We start from the raw sequence: 22,227 nt of genomic DNA, 5'->3' as shown, positions 1-22,227 counted from the left end.
AATTCTAAATGTCTTGTTTAAACGTTTGTCAAAAACAAAGAGTTTGTTCTAACCAGATTTTGTTAAATATATAAAAATATTAATTCTGTGCTCCTTGGTGCCACTGTGAAACCATTAGAAACTCAGCTGCGACCAACAGTCATGTGACAAAAATTCAGGAACTTTTCAGCTGAACTGCAGGCTGTGTTTATACAAAGCTGATGGGAGACAAGTATCGATACAAATGAGAAATGTAAGTAGTAAAATCAGTAACATTAACTTGCATCATTAAAGATTCTTTATGCTATGATGTATTTATCATCATGACCAACAGTTTCAATGGGAGGGACACATATGCACTGACATTCATTTACCAGAACAGAGAAACTCAGATTACAACACACATAAAGGGAGTTAAACTTCACTCTCTGCTGAAGATTATTCCATCAAAGCTAATATGTCTGACAGCTGATAGTATCTTGCATATTGCACATTTAAAGGAATCTATTTTAAAGAAGCAGCAGGGTTTATAAACAAAAAATATGCCCTTATGGGTAATCTGTCTCCCACACTGAAATTGTAGATTTTTTTTCTTTTATTTTTTATGAAGAATGGTTCTGTGCTTTATTCATTGTTCATGTAGTAGTTTCCATGGAAGCAGCCTTGTCCTCTGCTGCTCGATGCTTCATACCAACATTTTCTTACATATGGTGCTTATTATTATTATACACAGGAAATGTACATTATTTTCTCTATTTTTTCACATAATAATACGTTTCACAGTAATTTTGTAGAATTTAAAGTTTAAGTTACCAGTCCTGTGTTGTCTTTGTATGCTGCAGGATCCTGTTTGGACGTCTGCGCAGTAAAGCCGGCAGTAAGTTCCAGGGGAAGGCGAGCGCCTCCACCCGGTCCTCCATCATCCTCCGATTCCTGGCAGGTTGTCAGGCTGAGGAGCTGGGAATGTTCATCGACCTGCTGCTGGAGCCCGTCTGCCACCACAGCCAAGGTAGAAAACATCAGTTGTGGCCAAAAAAATAAAATCTCAGACTCATAACTCAGCTATTGTTTGTGATTGTGACTCTGGCTGTATGTTTGCTCTTGTTGTAAAGCTGTGAAGTCATTTTGGGAGCATTTAAAGAACCTAAAATGTGTCCACAGCAAAGTATATCCAGAAAAATTTGCAGAAAAATTCAGATTCACATGTTCTAACAAGTGCATTTCCAGATTTTAGGTTCTTCCTCTTTAATATATGCAGTAGTATAATAGGAATGAAGCTGTCTTGAGCTGGTAAATTAATTCAAAGACATTTAATCCATCTTGTCCTCCTCTGTGTCTTCAGGCTCGTGTCTGGCTGCAGTTCAGAGGTCGGTATCAGCGACGGACCTCGGTGCTGTCCTGCCGTTGGGCCGCCAGCACAGTCTGCTCAACATCATCAATGTAGTGATCCAGAAACTGGGCCACCTCATCCACACCTACCTGCCCAAAGTGCTGCAGATCCTGCTGTGTGTCACCGCTTGTGTGTCGAAAATCCTGGACAGCAGGGACCAGGTAACCAGGGTCACTCGTTCTGCATTTTACATTATATAAACACAACAACATTAATCTGTCATGGATTTTTTTTTAACGGTCTAATTCCTTATTCGTCTCTAGACAAGAATTTGTAACCCTCTGAACCCTGAAAGCCTGTTCGTGGGTGTGAAAGTCATGTTATATTTTTAAAAATCACCCAAAAGAATACTGTCTATCAGCGCTACAAGCAGTGAAAACAGGTTGAATCGTCAAAGTTTCATATATATGTTTCATATCACTAATCATGTGTAAATGTCAGTTTGACTTGAAAAATTAAAGAAATCTGAGCTTAAAATCGGGACCTTTTAGCTAAATCACTTCAGTCTCGTTTTAAAATTTGCCAAAAATGAACCATTCATGCTATGGACAATCTGAAAAAAAAAAAATTCTTTTCTTCTCGGGGCAAGTCTGAAGCCTTGAGAAAGCTTACACAAAACTTACAAAGCTGCCGCCAAAGAGTCAAATCACAAAAAATCTGAATCTTTCAGCTGAACTGCAGGCTCTGCTTATATGGACCAGAGAGGAAACGTATAGAAACAAATTAAAAATGTAATTATTTATAGCAAGTTGAGCCCTCTTTTTTGGTGTTTGTAGTACTTATGGGCACAGTTTTTGGTAAATACATACTCTTATTACTTATAATATCATGATTCTATAAAATTCTGTTTTTTATGATTTATTTTATTGTACCTTTGTTTTACTGCGCAACAGGCATTTTTGAGTTCTCTCTGCTTATAGTCGTGGTTGTGTCGTTTCTGTAGATTTGCAGGACTTTATATTACAATGAAAAAATCACTCTAGAGTGAGTCAAAATGAGCAATGGTGCCTCTAAACTGCTTGGTGTTCTGAGGGTCAAAGAAAATCTTATGTACTCTTGTTTCTCAGCTACGAGCCGGTTGCATCAGTCCTCTGAAGAACCTGAGGAGACTCGGTATCCTGAGGATCCAGGACTTCTTCGATGGCTTCGACTCCTACAGCTTCAGCCCAGATGAGATAGATGGCGTGTTTGAGGGCGTCGTCTGGCCTCAGGTACAAGCTGTAACTTCTCAGTTGTAATTTTTTTTTTTTTTTTTTTTGCCCAGACAGTTCTTGTTTACCTCCAAGTTTAAATGTCTTCTATGTGCAGGTGTGTCGTCTCCCCACAGAGAGCCCCTACTCTCCCACCCCTCTGCTCAAACTCATCCATGTGTGGTGCAAAAACGCCAGGTTAGCATCTGTCCAGTTCATGTTTTTATTAGAATATAGGTTAATTTAAACGTTGTGTATACTGTGCTGTTGGGCAAAAGAAATGCCTATGGAAAAAAAAAAGTAACTTTATTAGCTTACTTATGGACATTTACACCTTTTTGAATGGTGATTAACCTCTGAAGTTTCCTTTTTTCTTTTTTTTTTGCCTTTTTCACATTTCACTCACTGTGAGATAATTTTCATTGCACCTCTACGGAAACAGAGCAATCATGACTAGAAGTAGAAAGAACTCAAAAATGTCTTTTGCACATATAACAAATTTTAATTTCTTGAATTATAAAAAAGTAAAAATGAAAGCTGAATTTGTTTGATTATTTGTTTAACAAATTTAAAATGTGCAATGTTTTTTAATGGCATCCACAGGTGGACATACTACAGATAATCCACTACAGGGACATTTTTCATTAGTTTCTATTCTCCGATCTGCTCTGTGTAAACAGCCTGCATTTCCACCGAGTCCTTATGAAGAGTTCTTGAATTTTTGTCATATGACTGTTGGTCAAACCTGAGTCACTAATGGCTTCACTGTTGCATTAAGAAGCACATCATTTTTTAGCTCTTTGCAGATTCTGGTTAGTACATGCAGTTTTAGAGAATTTTTCAATGAAACATGTAGAATGAAGTGATTTTGATGAAATATCATGATTCTAAGCTTAGAGTTGGTTAATTTTCCCAACAAAACCAAAAGTCACATGTGATTAGTTCAAGAAATGCTGGAAAATAAAGCAAGTTTTTACATTTTCTGTTTCAAATAAATCATCAGGTTTTGTCATTTTTTTCTAGTAATAGCGAGCCTTTCAAACCTGCTAGTGGGTTTTGGAGTTCAGTGTGAATTGAGATAAGACAGAATTTTATTAATCCCGAAATTCTTTAAATTAAAGGACATGTTCCCGCTCTGTCTCAGATACTTCCCCCTCTTAGCCAAGCAGAAGCCGGACCACCCAGAGTGTGACGTCCTTCTCAACGTCTTCGCCCTCCTCTCAGCCAAGAACGCTTCCCCAGCGACCATCGCCATGGTGATGAACATCGCCGAGTCTCTAGCAACAGCAGAAGACTTTGTCGCCTCGGAGACCGAGACGGAGCTCAGCGTCAACGGTGGCGTGTTTCCACAGCCTGCAGAGGGCGCTCTAGTCACCGCAGGTCAGCACACTGTCAGACTGACTTTATATTCCTGCACACCTTTTTTAAATCTGTTTTGGGATCTTTGCCGCTGCAGCTCGTCAGAGTTAAACATGCAGTTTGTCCTCCAGATTCTTTGACTCAAGGCTCCAGGCTGCTGCTGCCTCACGTCTCCACGCTGCTGCATTACCTCAGCGGAGTCGTACGAAACACCGACCGACTCAAGAAGAAGAAGTTCAGAGCTCAGGTGGCCAAAGAGCTCAACATCCTCTCCAAGTGAGTTAACAGACTGTTAGATATTACAGTCCACATTTATTTAGATTTTTTGCACTCTGTACAATTTTGCATTTGTCTCTTTCTTTGTTGCTTTCAGGGTTAGTCGGTTTGTAAGCGACAAGGAGCAGAGTTCGGTGCTCATCGGTCTGCTGCTTCCTTATCTCCAGAAAGGCAACAACCCTCAGGTAAGACTTACAACCTCATATTTTACAAAACTGTCACCATACAGAGCATTTAATTTAACAATTCAATATTTTACAAACATTTAAGGCCTTTTTGTGCTTTTTAGGTTGGAAGCACCTTCTCCAACTATCTCTAGTTACTAAATTGTTAACTAGAAGTGGTTTGATTTAAGTTTAAGGGATTTTGGTCGTCTAATTCTGGATTTTCAGGCATGAAGAGTGTGTTTGGGGAGGCTCATTTCAATAAATAACTGTGTCTGTTTCAGGAGACAGAGATCGACATCCTGGCCACCGTCCAGAACCTTCTGCGACAGTGTTTGCAGCCGTCCGCCTTCCTGCGACCGCTCAGCAAACTCTTCTCCATCATCCACAACAAGCTGCCCAGACAGGCCCTGACCTCCGTCTTCCAGGTACAGCAGAGGACTCGTGTGTGAATTTAAGGCTCGGAAACCCAAAAGGTTCTAATTTCGTTTAAAAAATGTCACCAAAATTGAACCCTTCATCAGAGATTTTGAACTTTCCAGTGATCCTTGAACTGCCCATCTATAAGGTGTTGCTGTGTCAAGAAAATCAACCAAATCTAAGCTTTAAATTGTGATATTTCATCAAAATCATTACATTCTGCATTTGACATTTTGAAAATCACAAAGTTTGCTACAACCCTGAAAACTCTGTTATTAGTCATCAAATTCTGAATCATTTAAAAATCTCCAAACATAGAAAATTAGGTTTATAATGGTGAAGCAATCTGCAGTATTGTGATACATAATATGATTTAGACGACTACTCTTTACAATAACAAGCCTTGTAAACCCGCTAGCATAGAGTTCAGAGGGTTCATCAGATACAGGCAGCCTCTGGCCTTGATCCTTTTTGTATTATTCCACCTAAAAGAAGTTAATGTTTACATATATGTCCTAAAATAATTCAGATATGAACTGATTATGTCTTAAATAATGCTCACAAATGAAAAGAAAACCCTAAGTTCTTAAAAATTCTGACTGTTGTTTGTAGACGATGGTTTGTCCAATTTTTTCTGACCGTCTCTGCTGCTCTGTTTTCAGACTCTGTCAGATCTGCATCCTTCGCTCACCTACATCACCGATGCAGCAACAAAGGTGAGATTATTTACTCCACTCAGATTTAATATTCAACTATTATGAACCTGTAGATACTGATCTGAAACATCTCCTTTCCAGCTTAATGCATTTGACAGTCGACACTTGGACGAGATCTACTTCGACGTGCGTCTGACGGCTTTCCAAGACGCTACCAGGCGAATCAAAGGCATGCAGACTCTGGACCTGGACTACATCAACACCATCATGCACAACTGTTTCCACACATATGAGGCGAGTACATGAAAGAATAGTGCTTAAAATAACAGCATCAGAAGATTTTTATTGTAAATTTGATTCGTTTCTTTTTCCCATTTCGTTTCTTCACTGCTGTGACTGTGCAGATCGGTGACATGTCGCTGGCAGACAACGCCACCTTGTGTCTGTCTGCTGTTATAACCCAGCTAGCGGAGGTCGGTGCTGGAGAACAGATCTACAGGGACGTAGTACAGCACACCATCCTGGACGCTGTGCACAAAGGGCTCCGCAGCAAGACAGAGGTGCAAATGCGCTCACAGTTTTCGCTGTTATTCAAACTTCACGATTCAACTTTCTGCAGCTACAAAAAGTGCTGACCTCCCCTGGAAGTTTTCCCGTTTGATTGTTTTGTAACATTGAATCATGGTCACTGTAACATGACTTTTATTACAAGAATTTACAAAAATGATGAAAGTACAGTTAAATTCATCAGTAAAAAATGGAAGAAATATGGCACATAGGTAAATCTGCCTAAGCTTAACTGTAAGGTCAAATGAAAGATGCTTCTTTGTTCTGATGAGACCAAAATTGAGCTTTTTGGCCTTCAGAATAGATGCTATGCTTAGGAGATACTGTCCATAGTCACAAACATACCATCCCTACTGTAAAGCATGGTGGTGGAAGCATCAAGATCTGAAACATGGTGGTGGAAGCATCATAATATGTAGCATAGTGGCAGCATTATGATGTGGGGATGCTTCTCAGTAGCAGGCCCTAGAAGGCTTGTAAAGGTTGTAGGTAAAATGAATTGGACAAAATAGAGAGAAATCTCGTAGGAAAAACAAATTTCCACAAAATAATGAGTTTTTTTGTACGTTTTTGTAAATGCAAGCTCGCTCACTAGGAAGCTGGTTCAAAAACGTGGTTCCTTTCCTCGTTTCTTCTACCAGAGCGTGCAGCATGAATACACCACCATACTCGCCTGTCTGGTGAAGACGTTTCCCTCCAAGAAAGAGTTCAGAGATCTGGTGCAGCTCACCGACTACAACGACCCCGAGTCTGACTTCTTTGAGCACATGAAGCACATCCAGGTAGGAGAGAAACCATGAAAAGTCTCACCTGGGTCAGTCCAAATATATCACTGCACTGTCTGAGATTTTGTTCAGAGTTTACCAATTTGTTATTTGTGCCTCAGACTGAAGTTCTTTTTAATATTCTGTTAAAGTTTTAGCGTTTAATATGTTTTCACACCTTAGATTAGAATTTTTGTGCTTTCACCTTCTAAAACATTTTATCTTGTGGCCATTTTTTAGAGTTTAATATCTCCGGAATCATAACTCCCACAGGCATGAAATTTGGTGATGATACAAACTAGTTTCCATCACATCCATCTAATTAAATGACTCCAGGAAAGGCAAATTTTCCTATTGCCGACACTTGAAAATGGAACAAAGTGCAAAATTTCTTGCTACATTTGAGAAGGGAAAATTAGCGTCATATGTTGTTAAATTTCCACATGAAGACAATATGGAAACGGCTTGCAACTTTACACAGATTGCGACAATATATAGAAAGTTCCTGTAAATGGATGCATATATATGGATGCATTCACATTTCCTATAAAAATACAGTCTTTTGTTGACATTTCACCAACTTTTGAGGCCTTAAACAGCAGAAGAATTTGATATGTGGCAATAATAGCAAGCCTCAGTTTTTTTGTGTTTTTGACAAAATGGTGATGTGGAGTCATTTGTCAGCTACACAAAAACTGATGTGTAAAAGAGTCTATATACTGTCCTTAAGCGTGCAAGTTACAAGTTGAACCCATGCTGTCTTACCCACATATGAGGCCTGTTGTGCCTTACCTAATATATGAAAAGTCTTTCTTCCATTTTCAAGGATCAGTAATTGAAAGCTTGGTCTCTGTTGGAGCAATTTGATGATTTGGATCTGCTAAAAACTATTTTGTCTGTCTTCTCACCGAATTTCATGGCTGTGGGAGAATTGTTACGGGAGATACTGAAACTTTAAATGGATTCCCAGGCAAAAAATTGAAAATTGAGGGTGGAAGTATAAAAATTCCCAGATGTGACAACAGGTGAGATTCTCAAAATTCAGCAAAAGCGTTTTAGTGAGTTTAGCTGTGGGTCAAAAATAAGAAATAAACCCCACAAACACGACTAAATATATGCAATCATCTGTTTTTTCCTCACTGTTTAGATCCACCGTCGCGGTCGAGCCCTGAGGAAGTTGGCCAAACAGCTGACTGAGGGCACCGTGGTGTTGACGCCTCGTTCCCTCCAGAACTACATCATGCCGTACGCCACGACGGCCCTGCTGGACGAGAAGATGCTGAAGGTGGTTTGAACACACAAATGATTCTCTTTGTTTCTTTATTTGCATGTCTAACCAACCTTCTCTATAAACCTGCAGCATGAGAACATGACTTCGGCGTCGGTGGAGGTGGTCGGCGCCGTGTGTCGCCGGCTGACCTGGTCTAAATATCTGTACTACCTCAAACACTTCATCCACATCCTGCAGACCTCACAGGCTGATCAGAAACTGGCGGTCAGGTTGGTGTTTCCTTAGACCGCTGATCTCAAAGTAGTTTCTGGGTGTTTTTTGCTCACTGTGGGCTCATTTATCACCGAAACATGAACTCCTGCACCTCTATGAAAACAGCACAACAATAACTAGAAGTAGAGAGAACCAAAAATTGCCTTCTGTGCAGTCTGACACAGTTATGTTGCTATAAATCACAGAAAAGGAAGTTGAATTTGAGTATTTATTTTTCTAAAATTGGGAGAACAAAATGTGGAATCAACATGTTCAGTATTTTTTCCCAGTGCTGTCACCAATACTGAAAAATCAATAGTGACTCTACATACTGTAGACATTACATTGCACATTATCATATTAAATAAAATCACAGAAATAAAAAGACTTACAAGACTTTACACTTTGACTGAAAAAAATGGCAAAACTGTAAATATTGTATATTGTCCACATCAAAAACCAGTATTTTTTACATGCAGTCATTTGTTAAAATTACACAGTTTTACTGTATTTAAATCACGAAAATGTAATTCTAATTAGCTTTACATTAAACCACCTACAAGTCACGAAAGCAATTTATTTGTCTTTTTACAGAATCTTGTCATTACAAATACTTTGTTTCTGGCATTTTTACAAAATAGGACTTGTAGAATAAAGTCATTTTGATAAAATACTACAATTTTAAGTTTCGATTTTGTCAGTTTTCCCCAAAAAAAGCACACGAGCAATTCAAGAAATTTCGGGAAGTTGAACATATGCTGATCTGTGCTGTTTTTTGCAGCTTGTAGCTTTAATAAATGGTGTAAAACTAAATAAATAAAGCATGCGTTCCAAACCTACTGGCAGGTTTTGAGGATCAGAAAGTTCGTCACTGGGTTGGTTTTGACTGTCTTGCCGTCCACCTTTAAATGTCCTGCTTCCTTTTAATACTTCAACAGTTTATTGAAGGATTTTTATTAAGTTTGTATTTACACTTTTTCTTCTTTTTTCACATTTCTTTCGCCTCCCTTCGCTCAGTTTGCTCGTGACTGTCCTTGAGGCTTTTCATTTTGACCATCAGACCCTCAGCAAAGAAATAGAGGCTGCCAAAGCCAGAGAAGGTGAGTGACTTTATCAAATACTTTCTGTGTCGTGTCGTACTGGTTTGTATGCATATTTGTAGTATTATTGTCTAAGTTTTGTGTTTCCCTGACTTTAAGGTGTATGACAAGTCTTAAAACTAATGTCTGGCACAGGGAAAAAGAATCTAAAAGCATTCTTTTAACTGGCTTGTGCTGTTGATTTCACATCTGTTAAAGCGAGGCAAGTTTATTTCTATAGCACAATTCATACACAAGGCAAGTCAAGATGCTTTACAATGGCAAAGAAATACATTCAGAAAAATGATTTAAAGGTAGACATACATTAAAATCCTAGAAATAAAAGGTAAGTGTAGATATAAAGATCATAGAAGTGCATTAAAAGATAAGAAAAGAGGTGGAGCATGTAAGAGAAAACTGAAGGAAACGGTGTGGTTTTCAGGCCTGATTTAAAAGAGCCGTCTTTCTGAGCAGACCTCAGGTGTTCAGGAAGTTTGTTCCACAGGTGAGGAGCTGAATTCTTCTTCACTATTTCTGGTTCTGATTCTGGGAACACACAGTAAATGTGTCCCTGATAACCTGAAGGCTCTGGATGCTTCATATGGAGAAAATAAGTCCAGGATGTATTTTGGTCTGATATCATTCAGTGCTTTGTTGATCAGGAGTATCATTTGATTAACTGGAAGCCAGTGTAGTGATTAAGTCGATATCAAACAAACTAATTTTCCTCAATGAGATAAAACAATATGAATCCATTTGTTTGAGAAGCTGGGAGTGTTACTATCGACGCAGACGATGAAGATGAAGCTCCGGCCGACGAATTGGACTCAAGCGACGACGAAGAAGCGATGGAGGTTGACAGTAAGGCTGCTGCCACTGATGTTCCCATGGAAACCGCTGACGGGGAAAGGAATGGCAGCTCAGGGGAAGTTGCCGCCACTAAAACCAAACAACAGGCGGCTCCTAAACCAGCGCCGGTGGCCAGCGGACTGCCGCAGAGCCGAGAGGAGCTGGAGTCTCTGATCGGTGCGATTCACCAGACTGTGAACAACAGTGTCCTGCCTCGCCTGCACAAGTGTCTCACTGCAAAGGTACAACATTCACACACACGGCATTGGTATCGGCTCTTAAAACTTTCCTCAGCTATGTACTAGTAATGAAAGTGTGTTTGTTTTAGGTGAAACGCGACGAGGAGCACAAAGCAGTGAAATCAAAGGATGTGAAGGACGAGGAGGTGGTCCGGATACCGATCGCCTTCGCTATGGTCAAACTGATGCAGACTCTTCCTCCACATGTGATGGAAGCAAACCTGCCCGGGTACGCAGCTGTGTTGTTTTTGACTCCTGTCACATTTTTGCCCACTGTGGTCTTATTCGTTACTGTAATATAAAGTCCTACACCTCTACAGAAACAGCCATGAAAGAGAGAGAATTCAGTCATGACTTCTGTGCATCTTACCACAGTTATAATTCATGAAATTGCTGGAAAAAAAAGACAAAGTGAAAGTTGAATTTCTGTTATTTATTTTACAAAAATTCTACAAACCTGGAATCAATATGAAAGTACTATAAGTGCCATCAGATGTTACCAATACTGGGAAAAAAGAATTGTGGCTCCACATACTATAAATGTTTTACTGTTTACTGTTTATTTCCTCTGTGCAAACACAGCCTGCAGTTCAGCACGGTTTAGCTGTAAAGTCTTTGAATTTTTGTCACATGACTCTTGGTTATAGCCGAGTCAGTCATGACTGCTTAATTGCACCGAGGACCGCAGAATTTTTTGTTTTTGACAGAATCTGGTTACTGCAAAGGGATTTTTTTGGTGGATTTTTAAAAGAAAACAAAGAAAATGTTTGCACATTTATTTCTGAGGCAGGCACATCGGAGAAGGACACGTCTATCTCAAAGTTTCCAACAGACTTCTGCACACTAACTTCCAAAATACTTTTACCACACATGAAACGCTACCATTTGCTTGATGAAGATGTCGCATCAAAATGCTCCAAAAAAATTTTTTTTTTAAGTTTGATAGTGTTCCAAAATCTGATTTTAAACTTTTGGCAGAGTGGTTTTGAAGAATTATCCTAATTTTAAGCTTAGATTTGACTGTTTATCCCGATTACACCAACAATCAAACATGATTAGTTTAAGAACGGTCAGAAAGTTGAAAATTTGCTAAATTTTCCAGTTTTTACTGTGATTTGCTGTGACAAATGATGTCATTTTGGCATTTATTTAAAAAAACATGACATGCCTTTCAGAATGGTTAAGAATAAGTTGAATACAAGCTCTAGGGACCTGACATAGACAAACATTAATTATTCTGAAGGTTTTGTGCATCTACATCGTTTCAGTCAGAATTTAGCTCCTGATCGATTGTTTACATGCATTATTTTTTTTTTAATCTGTGATTCTTCCAGGATCCTGATCAAGGTTTGTGTCCTGCTGAGGAACCGTTTCCAGGAGATCCGCGATGTGGCAAGAGGAACTCTGGTGAAGATCATCGAGACTTTAGGCTGCCGGTATCTGCACTACCTGCTCAAGGAGATGCAGGGAGTTCTGGTCAAAGGCTACCAGGTAGGAGGACACACAAAATGTACAAGCATGCAGACTGCTACAAAGACTTTGACCCTCTGAACCCCAAAACCTGTTGGTGGGTTTGAAAAGCAGGTCATCTTAAAAACTTGCCAGAATGATGCCATTTATCAGAAACAGAAACAAAAAACAGAAAGTATTCTTGAATATTCAATTTTCTAACATGCCTTGAACTAAACACGTAACATGATTGAAATCTGTTGAGAAAATCAACCAAACCTAATTTTAAAATGGTGATATTAAACTTTATTGTACATCAGTTAAATATATTGGCTACAATTTAGCCAGAAATCAACCGTTGCTCTAACTAGATCCTGTGATAAACAAAAAAATTCTGTTATTTTTCCCACAACTGGAAAGCCATCAGTGACTCAGCTGTGACCAACAGTCACTTGACAAAAATTGAAAAAAGTTTCAGCTGAATTGGGTTGAACTGAAGGCAGTAAAATCGAATATTGAAACAAATTATAGATATATGTAAAATATCTACAGTTTGTAGATATTGTTTTCCAGTATTTGTGACATGTACAACTTGGAAAAGTCTGTGAAATGTCCATGTTGTTTTCATAAAATGAATAATCAAAGACATTTCACTTGAACTAGGAATTACGGTATTATACTTTTGTTATTCTGCACAGAGGGGATTTTTGAGTTCTTTCTCCTTCTAGTCATGATTATGGTGTTTCCATAGATGTGCAGGACTTTATATTGCAGAGAAAAATGAATCTACAGTGAACAAAAAGGCGAGACGAGCGAAAAAAAAGCCCAGAAACTGCTTGGAGTTCAGAGGATTAACAGCTGTTTTGCTTCAACAGATGCACATAAATCAGCTCAGGCTTGACAGTAAATTAATATATTTTAGTGTCACATAAATCTTTAACATTTCTTCTTCAAAATGAGAAACAGTGTCAGATAAGCGCTGTTGTGTTGTCCGTTTGTGTCTTTCCTCCATCCAGGTCCATGTGTTAACGTTCACAGTCTACCAGCTGTTATCTGCCCTCAGTCCAACCCTGAACACCGGAGACCTGGACCCCTGCATGAACATGCTCATCGACGTAAGAACCTTCTGCTCCCTGTTTAGAACCTCACTGAACATCTGTTTTAGATGGACGTGTTTTTTCTTTATTTTCATACTAGATTTTCATGGATGTGTATCTTTGTTCTTGTTCGTCTTTGGTGTAATTGATCAGATCTTTAACAACGAGCTGTTCGGTGCCGTGGCTGAGGAGAAGGAGGTGAAGGGAATCGTCTCCAAGCTGATGGAGGCTCGACACAGCAAGAGTATGGACTCATACGAGCTGCTGGCTCAGTTCTGCAGCAAAGAGACCATCACTAAACTGATGCTGCCACTGAAGGAGGTCAGAATGGTTTGATTTGATTTAGGAAACAAGGAAAGATGAGTTAAATTCAATTAAATTAAAAGAACAGACAAGAAAACTACATATTTATTTGCTTTCATTTGTTCTTTTCTCAAATCTGAACTCCAAATCCTTCTGGCAGGTTTATTTCAAAAAGGTTTAAAAAATTGCCAAACTTACACGATTTGTCAGAATTGGAAACTGTAAAACAGAAAGAATCTTCAGATATTGAGCTATAGAGGTGTGATCTGATGTTCTTTTGGGAAAATTAGTCAAATCTAAGCTGAACAATTGGGATGTTTAATCTTTGTTCTACATGTCTCATTTAGACAGTTGTCCTAAATAAACAATTGCAGCAAATTCTGCAACCAAAATAAAAACGTGAACAAAAATATGAGACATGATTTGCTGAAATATTTTGAATTTCGGCCCAGATTTGGTTAATCTCTCCCCCCCCCCCCAAAAAAAAAAAAAAAGGCACATCACAGCTGAGTAGTTCAAGGACTGTCGGAAAGTTCAAAACTCAATGACTTTTTATGTTTTCACAATTTCTGGTTTTGAAAAACTGTGATTTCTTTTTGACCTTTTTTTTCTAAAAATAGCCTGTCTATAACACCGGCTGGAAGGGTTTTGGAATTCAGAGGGTTAGACTGCTTGTTATTTTAAAACTTATATTTATAGTTCTTAAAATTCTGTTTTGTTATCAACACATATTTATATGCAGTATGCTTATCAAAATTCATAAACTACAGGAAAGCGGATTCAAACAAAATGGAACTGAATACACCAACAAATGAAAATGGAAATTAGGTAAATTAAGTGGAAAAAAATAAACCTTTTTTTGTTTTTACAAACTAGCTAACTAACTTAACTATGTAAAAACATTGGTATCCAAACACACAAAGTGCTAATTTTCATTACAGATTAACTACAACGGTCAGTGCATATGTTTGTAATCCATCATCTACACTTTGTTGCAGTGACTTTTAGACTGCAGACTAACGCTAGCTAAGTTAGCTTCTGTCACTAAAGCTAATTTCTAGTTTATTTAATTCTATTTTTATCTTCTAATGTACATTTGTGGCCCTCAAAGTATAAAAAATATTATATTAAAACATAAAGTCATGGAAGTAGGGAGTGTTTTTTTTAATTCGTTTTGAAGTAAAATGTAACATGTGTTGTTGTTTTTTGGTTAGTTAATAGTTGTTAGCATGGTGTAAAGTGCTTGCTCACTCTTCCTTCTTCCCTCTGATCAGATCCTGGAGACGTCCTCCAGTCTGAAGGTTTGTAATCGGGTCACTGCTGTTCTGCGTCGACTCATCCTCGGCCTCCTCGTCAACACCGGAATGACTCCACAAGACGTCCTGCTGCTGAGCCACGGTTTGGTCAGCCAGAGTCTGCCGCTGCTCACCAAGAGAGACCGGTACGTCTACACTCTAGACCTGAAAATACTGTAAATCATCCTGAGGCTTTGGTTTTCTATTTAGTCCTTATCACGTCTGCGTTTGTAGAGAGAAATCATCGGCTAAGCCTCCTCCAGATCCCAGGCTTCCTCCTCCCAGCTGCCTCCTGCTGCCTCCAACTCCAAAGAGAGGAGGCCAGAAAGCTCTGGTCAGCAGCCGAACCAACATGCACATCCTGGTGGACGCTGGACTCAAGGTGCTTATTCTCTGAAGACATGCATTTTATATTTACACATCATGTTGCACTTTTTAAACCCAAAAACTTACTGGCGAAATCATCAAATTTACACCATTTTTCAGAGACAGAGACTAATGTCAGATTTTGACATTTCCAACAGTCCTTGAACTACTCATGCTTAACGTGCTTTTAAGTGGCGCAACTTCAGAATTTTTTAAATTAAAAATAAAACATTTGACCTAAGAGGATTCTTTAAAAACTAAATATTTTGCACTTTTTGTCACAACTAATAAACCATTACTGACTTACCTGTGACTAACAGTCATATGAGGAAAATTCTGAGATTTTTCTGTTTAACTGGACTGAACTGCAGGTTGTGTTTACACCGAACAGATAGGAGACTGATATGAATAAATAAAAATGTAAACAGTAAAATATCTACAGTATGGAGAGCCACCGTGTATTTTTTTCCACTATTAATAACACCTGTGAGCGCTTGGAAATGGCTGAACATGTTGATTCCAGATTTATTTTTTCTTCATTTTTGGCAAATAAGCAAACAAATTAAACATAGTTTTTTTTCTTTTCATTCATAGTTTTTGTCATTGTGTTGTTCTGCATAAAAGACAACTTTGAGTTCTCTCTGCTTCTAGTCCTGGTTGTTCTGTTTTCATAGAGGTCCAAGACTTTATATTGCAGTGAAAAATGAGCCCACAGTGACTAAAAATGTTCAGAGTTCAGAGGGTTAAAGAGGAAATGATTTGTTTGTTTAAAAAAAAAAGCTCATCTGTGTGTTTTTAAAATCTTTCTCAGCTGCTTCACTTGAGTCTGAAAAAATCCAAAGTGACGTCGTCTGATGCATCTGCTCTGGAGATGTTGGATCCTTTTGTTGTGCTGCTGCTCGACTGTCTCGACTCCATGCACGTCAAGGTACTAACCTTTGCTCTTCTCATGAATACATTTTACTGTCATCAGTTGATCACATTCATTCTGGTCTTTTAAATAACTTCTTCTGTTTCTCAGGTGATCACTGAGGCTCTGGTTGCCTTCACTTTCCTGTTGAGGTTTCCTCTTCCAGCAGTGGAGCAGAACGCCGGCCAGCTGACCCGGCAGCTCTTTGTCCTGCTGAAGGATTATTCAAAGGCTGGAGCTGCTCGAGGAGAAAACTACCAGCTGGTCCAGAGCTGCTTCAAGGTATCCAGATAATAAATACATGAGTGTTCATTCCAGGGTGCTGGAGAGGAGTTCTACCTCGAATATTCTAGCTCCTTCTGCCTCACCAACCCTGATTTAGCTTTTTTTTATCAGAACCTATGGATATTTAATAGGATATCTGTGAAAGTTTAGCTTGATATATCAAATGTTTTCTGAGATATATATATTTTTAAATTGCCCGTCAACACACTTTCAGCGCATTTTTTTGCATATTGAAATTTGAGGCTGTTAGAACGACAAAATCTGTTAAAAGCCCAGAATTGTCACTGTTATTTCTCATCATGACATTGATTCAGAATCTGCAAAATTGAATACATAGATCAAATAATCTCTGATTATGGGTGAGTTGAACTATGCAAAAAAAAATACAAAAAATTGAAGCCGTCATCATGAAAAGTCACGTCTTTGAGCACATTAACAAAAAAGAAAAATGATAATGCAGAAGTCAACTAGTGAAATTTTCTGAACCATGTGTAGATCCATGTAGCAGTAATACAAACAAACATATTTTCACTACAAAAATGATTTATAAAAGTGAACTTTTATAACTGATAAGTGCTGATAGATAGTCTAATCCAAGCAGAACAGAGTTCTGAAGTTTCAAAATAGTTCAGTTTGTACATGACATATTTCATGTTAAAGTTTTCTGTATGCTTTGTATTGTATTCTTGTGTCATGCAGCTACATATGATTCACAACATATCACCAGTTGACTTCTGCATTTTCAGTTTTTTGTTAATCTGAGCTAAAAGATGGGACTTTCAAATGACGGTTCACATTTTTGGTCATATATCAACTCACCCATATTCAGAGAATATTTCATGTACTTACAAACTTAAAATATTACAGATTCTAAATCAAATACAATTCCAAATGTTCGGCTTTCATGTTTAGTAGTTCCTCATATGTTGTCTTTCAGGCAGCCTCAAGTTTTTAAGCGCAAATAAATGTGTGAAAAGTAGGTCACCGGGCTAGCCTAGCCACGCTAGACCCATGTTCTGAAGGCACAAGGGTCTAGGAACGCTCAACAGGGAGGGAGGCGGGCTAAAAGGTTGTCTTTCAAATCACTCTGCAGCAATTGGGTAGGTATACAACCAATCAGCACAACAAATAGGCTGATGGAGTTCCTAGAGCGCCGCCGGATTGTGGCTAAGTCCCATTAGCTTCCCAACCAGCGGAGCCAACTGGTATATTAAGGATTTGCCATATCCTGTCGGCATAAGTCCAAATACGTCTTTCTTCTCAATGAAACACTTCAGTGCCGTCCTTTGTTTATCTTTCAAGTTGAATTTTAGCTTCAAATCTTTAAGGGCTGTGGCCAAAGCCGAGTCGAAAGATAACTGTTTATTGTGTCGTCACGCCTCTGTCGTCACTTAGTTACGCCCGCCCTCTGACTCTACACTTCATGGTGATTGGTCCGGCCAGTTTTAGGAGAATCCAACCTCCAGCCTTATGGAGGGTAACTAGACCCACCCTGGCAGAGAATTAAATTTGTTGCCGTGGGTTGTCTAGCACGGCTAGGCTATCACCGGGCAGTTTTTATTAAAAAGTTTATCTCAGAAAGTGTTTAATATATATAAAGCTAACTTTTCACAAATATCCTTATAAATAGCCTCATTATGTTTTAATAATCAGAGATAGTGCAGCAGAAATTGTCATAAAGTTTTGATGATTTGAAATAGAATTTGTAAAATCCTAGAAAAGTCACCTTGAATTGAAGAAACTGCGATAAATAAACGTGTTTGCTGTCTCAGACCATCACTATTCTGGTGAAGAACATCAAAACCAACGACATCTCAGAGACGCAGCTGCAGGTGCTGCTGGGATACGCCGAGGAGGACATCTACGATCAGTCGCGTCAGGCCACCGCCTTCGGTCTGCTGAAGGTAAACGTGCAGCTCCAGCTATGAAAACACGAGTTTCTGTAAAACCCCAGCCTTACTGAAGTGTTGCTTTCTGTGTTCCAGGCCATTCTGTCCAGGAAGCTCGTTGTTCCAGAGATGGAGGACGTGATGAAGAAAGTGGCCAAGTTGTCCGTCGCCGGCGGCAACGCTATGATCAGAATCCACTGTCGACAGGTGAGAACACATTTCTAGTCTCTGCTGCTCACTGGAGAAGAAAAATTAACCTTGAACTTTTACAGAATATTGTGTTTTGTGCTGATTTAATCCAAATCTGATGGATTCTCCTCATATCTGCTCAGGTTAACACACTTCAGCTGAAAAGTCTAAATTTTTGTCACATGATGATCAGTCACAGCTGAGTCAATAACAGCTTTCCAGTTGTGCCAAAAAATACTGGATTTTTTATTTTTTTTTATAGAATTTATTGAGAGCAAACTGTTATTTTTGGCAGTTTTTAAAATGCAACATTGAGAATACAGTGATTGTAATGAAATATCACAATTTTAGGATTATATTTGGTGAATTTTTCCAAACAAACAACACATCACAGATGAATGAAGATATGAAGGGTCATAGTTTCTGTGCGTTTTTTTCCTTTTTTCTTTCTTGCTCCTGTCACTCACATTTTTTACTCAGTCACCCCATTTTTCACTGCAGTACAAAGTCCTGCAGCTCAATGGAAACATCACAACCATGACTACAAGTAGAGAGAACAGTTATAATAGCGTGTATCACAAAAAGAAAAAGTTGAATTTTTTTTTCTTTATTTACCAAAATTTGAAAAGACCTTGTTGACATTTTCGCCTCTGTCCACAAGTGTTACTGATTCTGGGAACAAAAAGGTCTCTCTCTTACTACCGGTATTTATTCCTTCAATTTTTAATTTGTTGCCATGCTTGTCTCCTGTCTGTTCTGTGTAAACGCTGCCTGCAGTTCAGCTTAATTCAATCAAAAATTCCCTCAGTTTCTGTCATGTGACTGTTGGTTACAGATGAGTCACTTTGGTTTAAAAGTTGTTCTCAAAAATACTGATTTTTTTTTTTTTTTACATAATCCGTTTAGAGCAAACTGATGATTTTTAACAAATTTTTAAATTAAACGTAGAATAAAGTCATTTTGAAGTAATATTCCAATTTCAAGCTTAGATTGGTTAATTTTCCCAACTGAATGGCACATCATTGATGAGTTGAAAATGAGAAGTTTCTTCTGTTTTTACTCTTCCTGGCTTTCACAAATGATATAATTTTGCCTTCTTTTTCAACAAGAGCATACCTGAAAATCTGGCAACAGGGTTAATGTGATTGGATGTGGTTGATTACTTCATGCTGGAAGAGAAAAACTGTAACAGAACGTCGTGTTTTGTGCAGATTTATCTGAAGTACCTGCTGGATTATCCTCTGGGGAGGAAGCTGAGATCACATCTGGACTTTGTTGTGGCTCAGCTGCAGTACGAACACGACACCGGCAGGGAGTCTGTGCTGGAGATGCTGGCGTTCATCTTCCAGACGTTTCCTCAGGTGAGAACATTTACCGACATCCAGAACTTCATCACAGATCATCACCTCCGGCTGTTGTATCAGTCTCAGAAATCGGACGCTGCAGCTAAGTTTAGTCTTTTTTTTTCCCCTTCAGAACCTGCTGCTGCAGCACAGCGGTCTGTTCTTCGCTCCGCTGGCTCTCGTTGTCGTCAACGATGACTCTGCTCGCTGTAAGAAAATGGCTGCCATGGCCATTAAAGCTCTGCTAGCCCAGCTGGACTCGAGCCACCAGAACGTCCTGTTCTCTGTCGTCAGCACCTGGCTGAAGGCGGAAAAGGTACATGAAACTAAAATATACAGATATATGAAACCTCCAGGGGGACAGATTTACCAAAATGTGAATTAAAATCAGCAGTTTTTCTGAACAATTTCCTAAAAATCCTCCAGGTGTTGTAAGTATTATGTAATGTTTTAAAGTAAGATCTGCATTCTCCTGTGCTTCCAGGCCTCTATGCGGCGTCTCGGGGCTCAGATCTGTGGTCTGTTCGTGGAGGTGGAGGAGGAGAAGTTTGCCCGTCGACTGGATGAGCTGCTGCCTCTGCTGGAGAAAGAGATCAACCCCGACAACTATGTAGACGTGAGTTAACGCACACGGAGTAACTCAAGTTTAGCATGTGGGCTTTAATAATGCTCATTAGCTGGATAGTCACTGGTGTTTATTTCAAAAGATAAAAGCACTGCATCTACAGGCTTTCAGGATCAATCCATTCTTTCCAAAAATGGGAAGACCCAGACTACTTGCATCCAACATAACAGAGACTGCTCAGTCTCACGTATTCAACATTTACTGAACATTTACTGAGAGTCTGTTCCAAACTAAATGATTGAATGTGAAAGAAAAAAAGTCGTGTGTGTGTGGCGGCACTTTGGATCAACAGATGGTTAAAAAGTTATCTCTTAACTTTGTTAATAACATCTAAAATATTTTATTTCATGTAATTCATTTGTTATTTAGAAATCATCTGATTATTATTTCTGTATAATTTAAGCAGGTTAACCCTCTGAACCCCAAGTAGCTTCTGGGTGGTTCTTTTGTTGTTTTTTTTCTTGTGTCACATTTTTACTCACTGTGGGCTCCTTCTTCACTGCCATGACTACAAGTAGAGAGAACCTAGAAATGTATTTTGTGCAGTATGACACAATTATAATGTCATAAATCATTTAAAAAATGAATGGAATGGAATTTCTGATTTTAATTGAACATAAATTGATAAAAAATGGAATCAACGTGTAGAACATTTTTCCAAGTGAACAGTTATTACTGATGCTGGGAGAAAAGTAGATATTTTACTACTTAGATTTTTTATTTGCTTTCATATTTGCCTCCTATCTGGTGTGTGTAAACACTACCTGCAGTTCAGCCCAATTCATGTTGAAAATCTTAGATTTTTTTTGTCCTTTTACTGTCGGTTACAGCAGAGTCATAAAGGGCTTCTCAGTTTTGCCAAGAAATACAAAATATTTCTTTTTTTTACAGAATATATTTAGAGAAAATTGATTTTTTTTTTTTTTACAGAAACATGTAGAATGAAGTGATTTTAATGAAAAATCACAATGTTAAGGTTAGATTTGGTTAATTTTTCTGAACAAGCAGCACATCATAGATAGATGATGCGTTCAAGGGCCATGGGAAAGTTAAAAATTCAATGATTCCTTCTGTTTTACATCTTCTGACTCTGATAAGGTGTAATTTTGTCTTTTTTTTTTGGAAAAGAGAACATATCTGTAGAATCTGCCAGTGTGTTTCAGGCTTCAGAGGGTTAAAATTATTTAATATGCTGCATATGCTAGCTTTTTATGCTTATTGATAGCTCATTTAGGCTAATGAGGAGAGCTGGTAGAGTGCATTCAGAGCACTGTGATGAATTTAGTTTATGTACAGATAATGTGGAGATTTGTTTTCCCCTCGTGAATAATTGATTGGTTGAGATAGACGTCATCTTTGGTTCATTACCGAGCTACTGCAGTTTTACTAGCAAAAGGATGGAGGTCAGTAAAAGATATAATTCATAAATGTGTACCGTTTTCTGTCAGATTGAGGAGGAGCAGGAGGAGAGAGGAGCTGACCGGCTGTTGTTCACTTATCTGACTCTCATCACCAAACTGAGTCAACACTGTGGCCTGTTAGAGCTCAGCAACCCTCAGGACACACTTCATCAGATGTGGAGTAAGAAACCAGCACACTTTACCTCCTCATATACACACCCGAGTTCCACACGTTCTCGCCAAAACTTTTCCTCTTCATGTCTTCAGCTCACATCGAAGCCCACCTGCGCTACCCTCACTGCTGGGTTTGGCTCACCGCCTCGCAGCTCTTCGGTCAGCTGTTTGCAGCTCAGCCGGCCGAGCAGCTGGTTTCCGTTTGGCGAGGAGAAGGACACGCTTCATCTTCAGCCACTAAATTCATCACCAGCAGCCTGGACAAGAAGGTCAAGCCACGTTTTCGTACCACAGTCTATTTTCTGCACCATATTCTTATTAAACACAATCTCCCGTCTTTTCTTTCCCTTAGATGAGAGAGCTGGCGTTGTCCTTCTGCTATCAGCTGCAGTCAAAGTTCCTCGACACAGCGTCAGGAGAGCAGGTGAAGAAAAAGCAACAACTTTCATTCATTTCAAACTGTTAAATTATGCATATTTTTTTTGGT

The 22,227-nt window shown here is 38.8% G+C and overlaps 1 protein-coding gene across 1 annotated transcript in view; it reads left to right on the top strand.

Moving 5' to 3' along the window:
• utp20 (UTP20 small subunit processome component) overlaps positions 1-22,227 on the top strand; it is a 44,671-nt gene that overhangs the window by 18,937 nt on the left and 3,507 nt on the right. Inside the window, exons 26-57 of the mRNA XM_022217823.2 lie at positions 822-988; positions 1,322-1,530; positions 2,437-2,580; positions 2,678-2,757; positions 3,704-3,939; positions 4,050-4,194; positions 4,292-4,379; positions 4,643-4,786; positions 5,441-5,494; positions 5,576-5,728; positions 5,839-5,994; positions 6,643-6,783; positions 7,913-8,050; positions 8,126-8,265; positions 9,266-9,348; positions 10,096-10,418; positions 10,505-10,644; positions 11,750-11,906; positions 12,881-12,979; positions 13,115-13,282; positions 14,539-14,705; positions 14,794-14,941; positions 15,737-15,853; positions 15,947-16,117; positions 17,893-18,024; positions 18,106-18,216; positions 19,410-19,559; positions 19,675-19,857; positions 20,026-20,157; positions 21,615-21,747; positions 21,834-22,009; positions 22,093-22,164. Coding sequence (XP_022073515.2) covers positions 822-988; positions 1,322-1,530; positions 2,437-2,580; positions 2,678-2,757; positions 3,704-3,939; positions 4,050-4,194; positions 4,292-4,379; positions 4,643-4,786; positions 5,441-5,494; positions 5,576-5,728; positions 5,839-5,994; positions 6,643-6,783; positions 7,913-8,050; positions 8,126-8,265; positions 9,266-9,348; positions 10,096-10,418; positions 10,505-10,644; positions 11,750-11,906; positions 12,881-12,979; positions 13,115-13,282; positions 14,539-14,705; positions 14,794-14,941; positions 15,737-15,853; positions 15,947-16,117; positions 17,893-18,024; positions 18,106-18,216; positions 19,410-19,559; positions 19,675-19,857; positions 20,026-20,157; positions 21,615-21,747; positions 21,834-22,009; positions 22,093-22,164 — 4,657 coding nt within the window. The remainder of the gene's footprint in view (positions 1-821; positions 989-1,321; positions 1,531-2,436; positions 2,581-2,677; positions 2,758-3,703; positions 3,940-4,049; positions 4,195-4,291; positions 4,380-4,642; positions 4,787-5,440; positions 5,495-5,575; positions 5,729-5,838; positions 5,995-6,642; positions 6,784-7,912; positions 8,051-8,125; positions 8,266-9,265; positions 9,349-10,095; positions 10,419-10,504; positions 10,645-11,749; positions 11,907-12,880; positions 12,980-13,114; positions 13,283-14,538; positions 14,706-14,793; positions 14,942-15,736; positions 15,854-15,946; positions 16,118-17,892; positions 18,025-18,105; positions 18,217-19,409; positions 19,560-19,674; positions 19,858-20,025; positions 20,158-21,614; positions 21,748-21,833; positions 22,010-22,092; positions 22,165-22,227) is intronic.

Source organism: Acanthochromis polyacanthus, chromosome 1 (genome assembly GCF_021347895.1).
Source record: "Acanthochromis polyacanthus isolate Apoly-LR-REF ecotype Palm Island chromosome 1, KAUST_Apoly_ChrSc, whole genome shotgun sequence".
In the NCBI taxonomy this organism is placed as follows: Eukaryota; Metazoa; Chordata; class Actinopteri; family Pomacentridae; genus Acanthochromis; species Acanthochromis polyacanthus.
The sequence above is the reverse complement of the archived record's forward strand: the minus strand, read 5'-3'. Positions and strand labels throughout refer to the sequence as shown.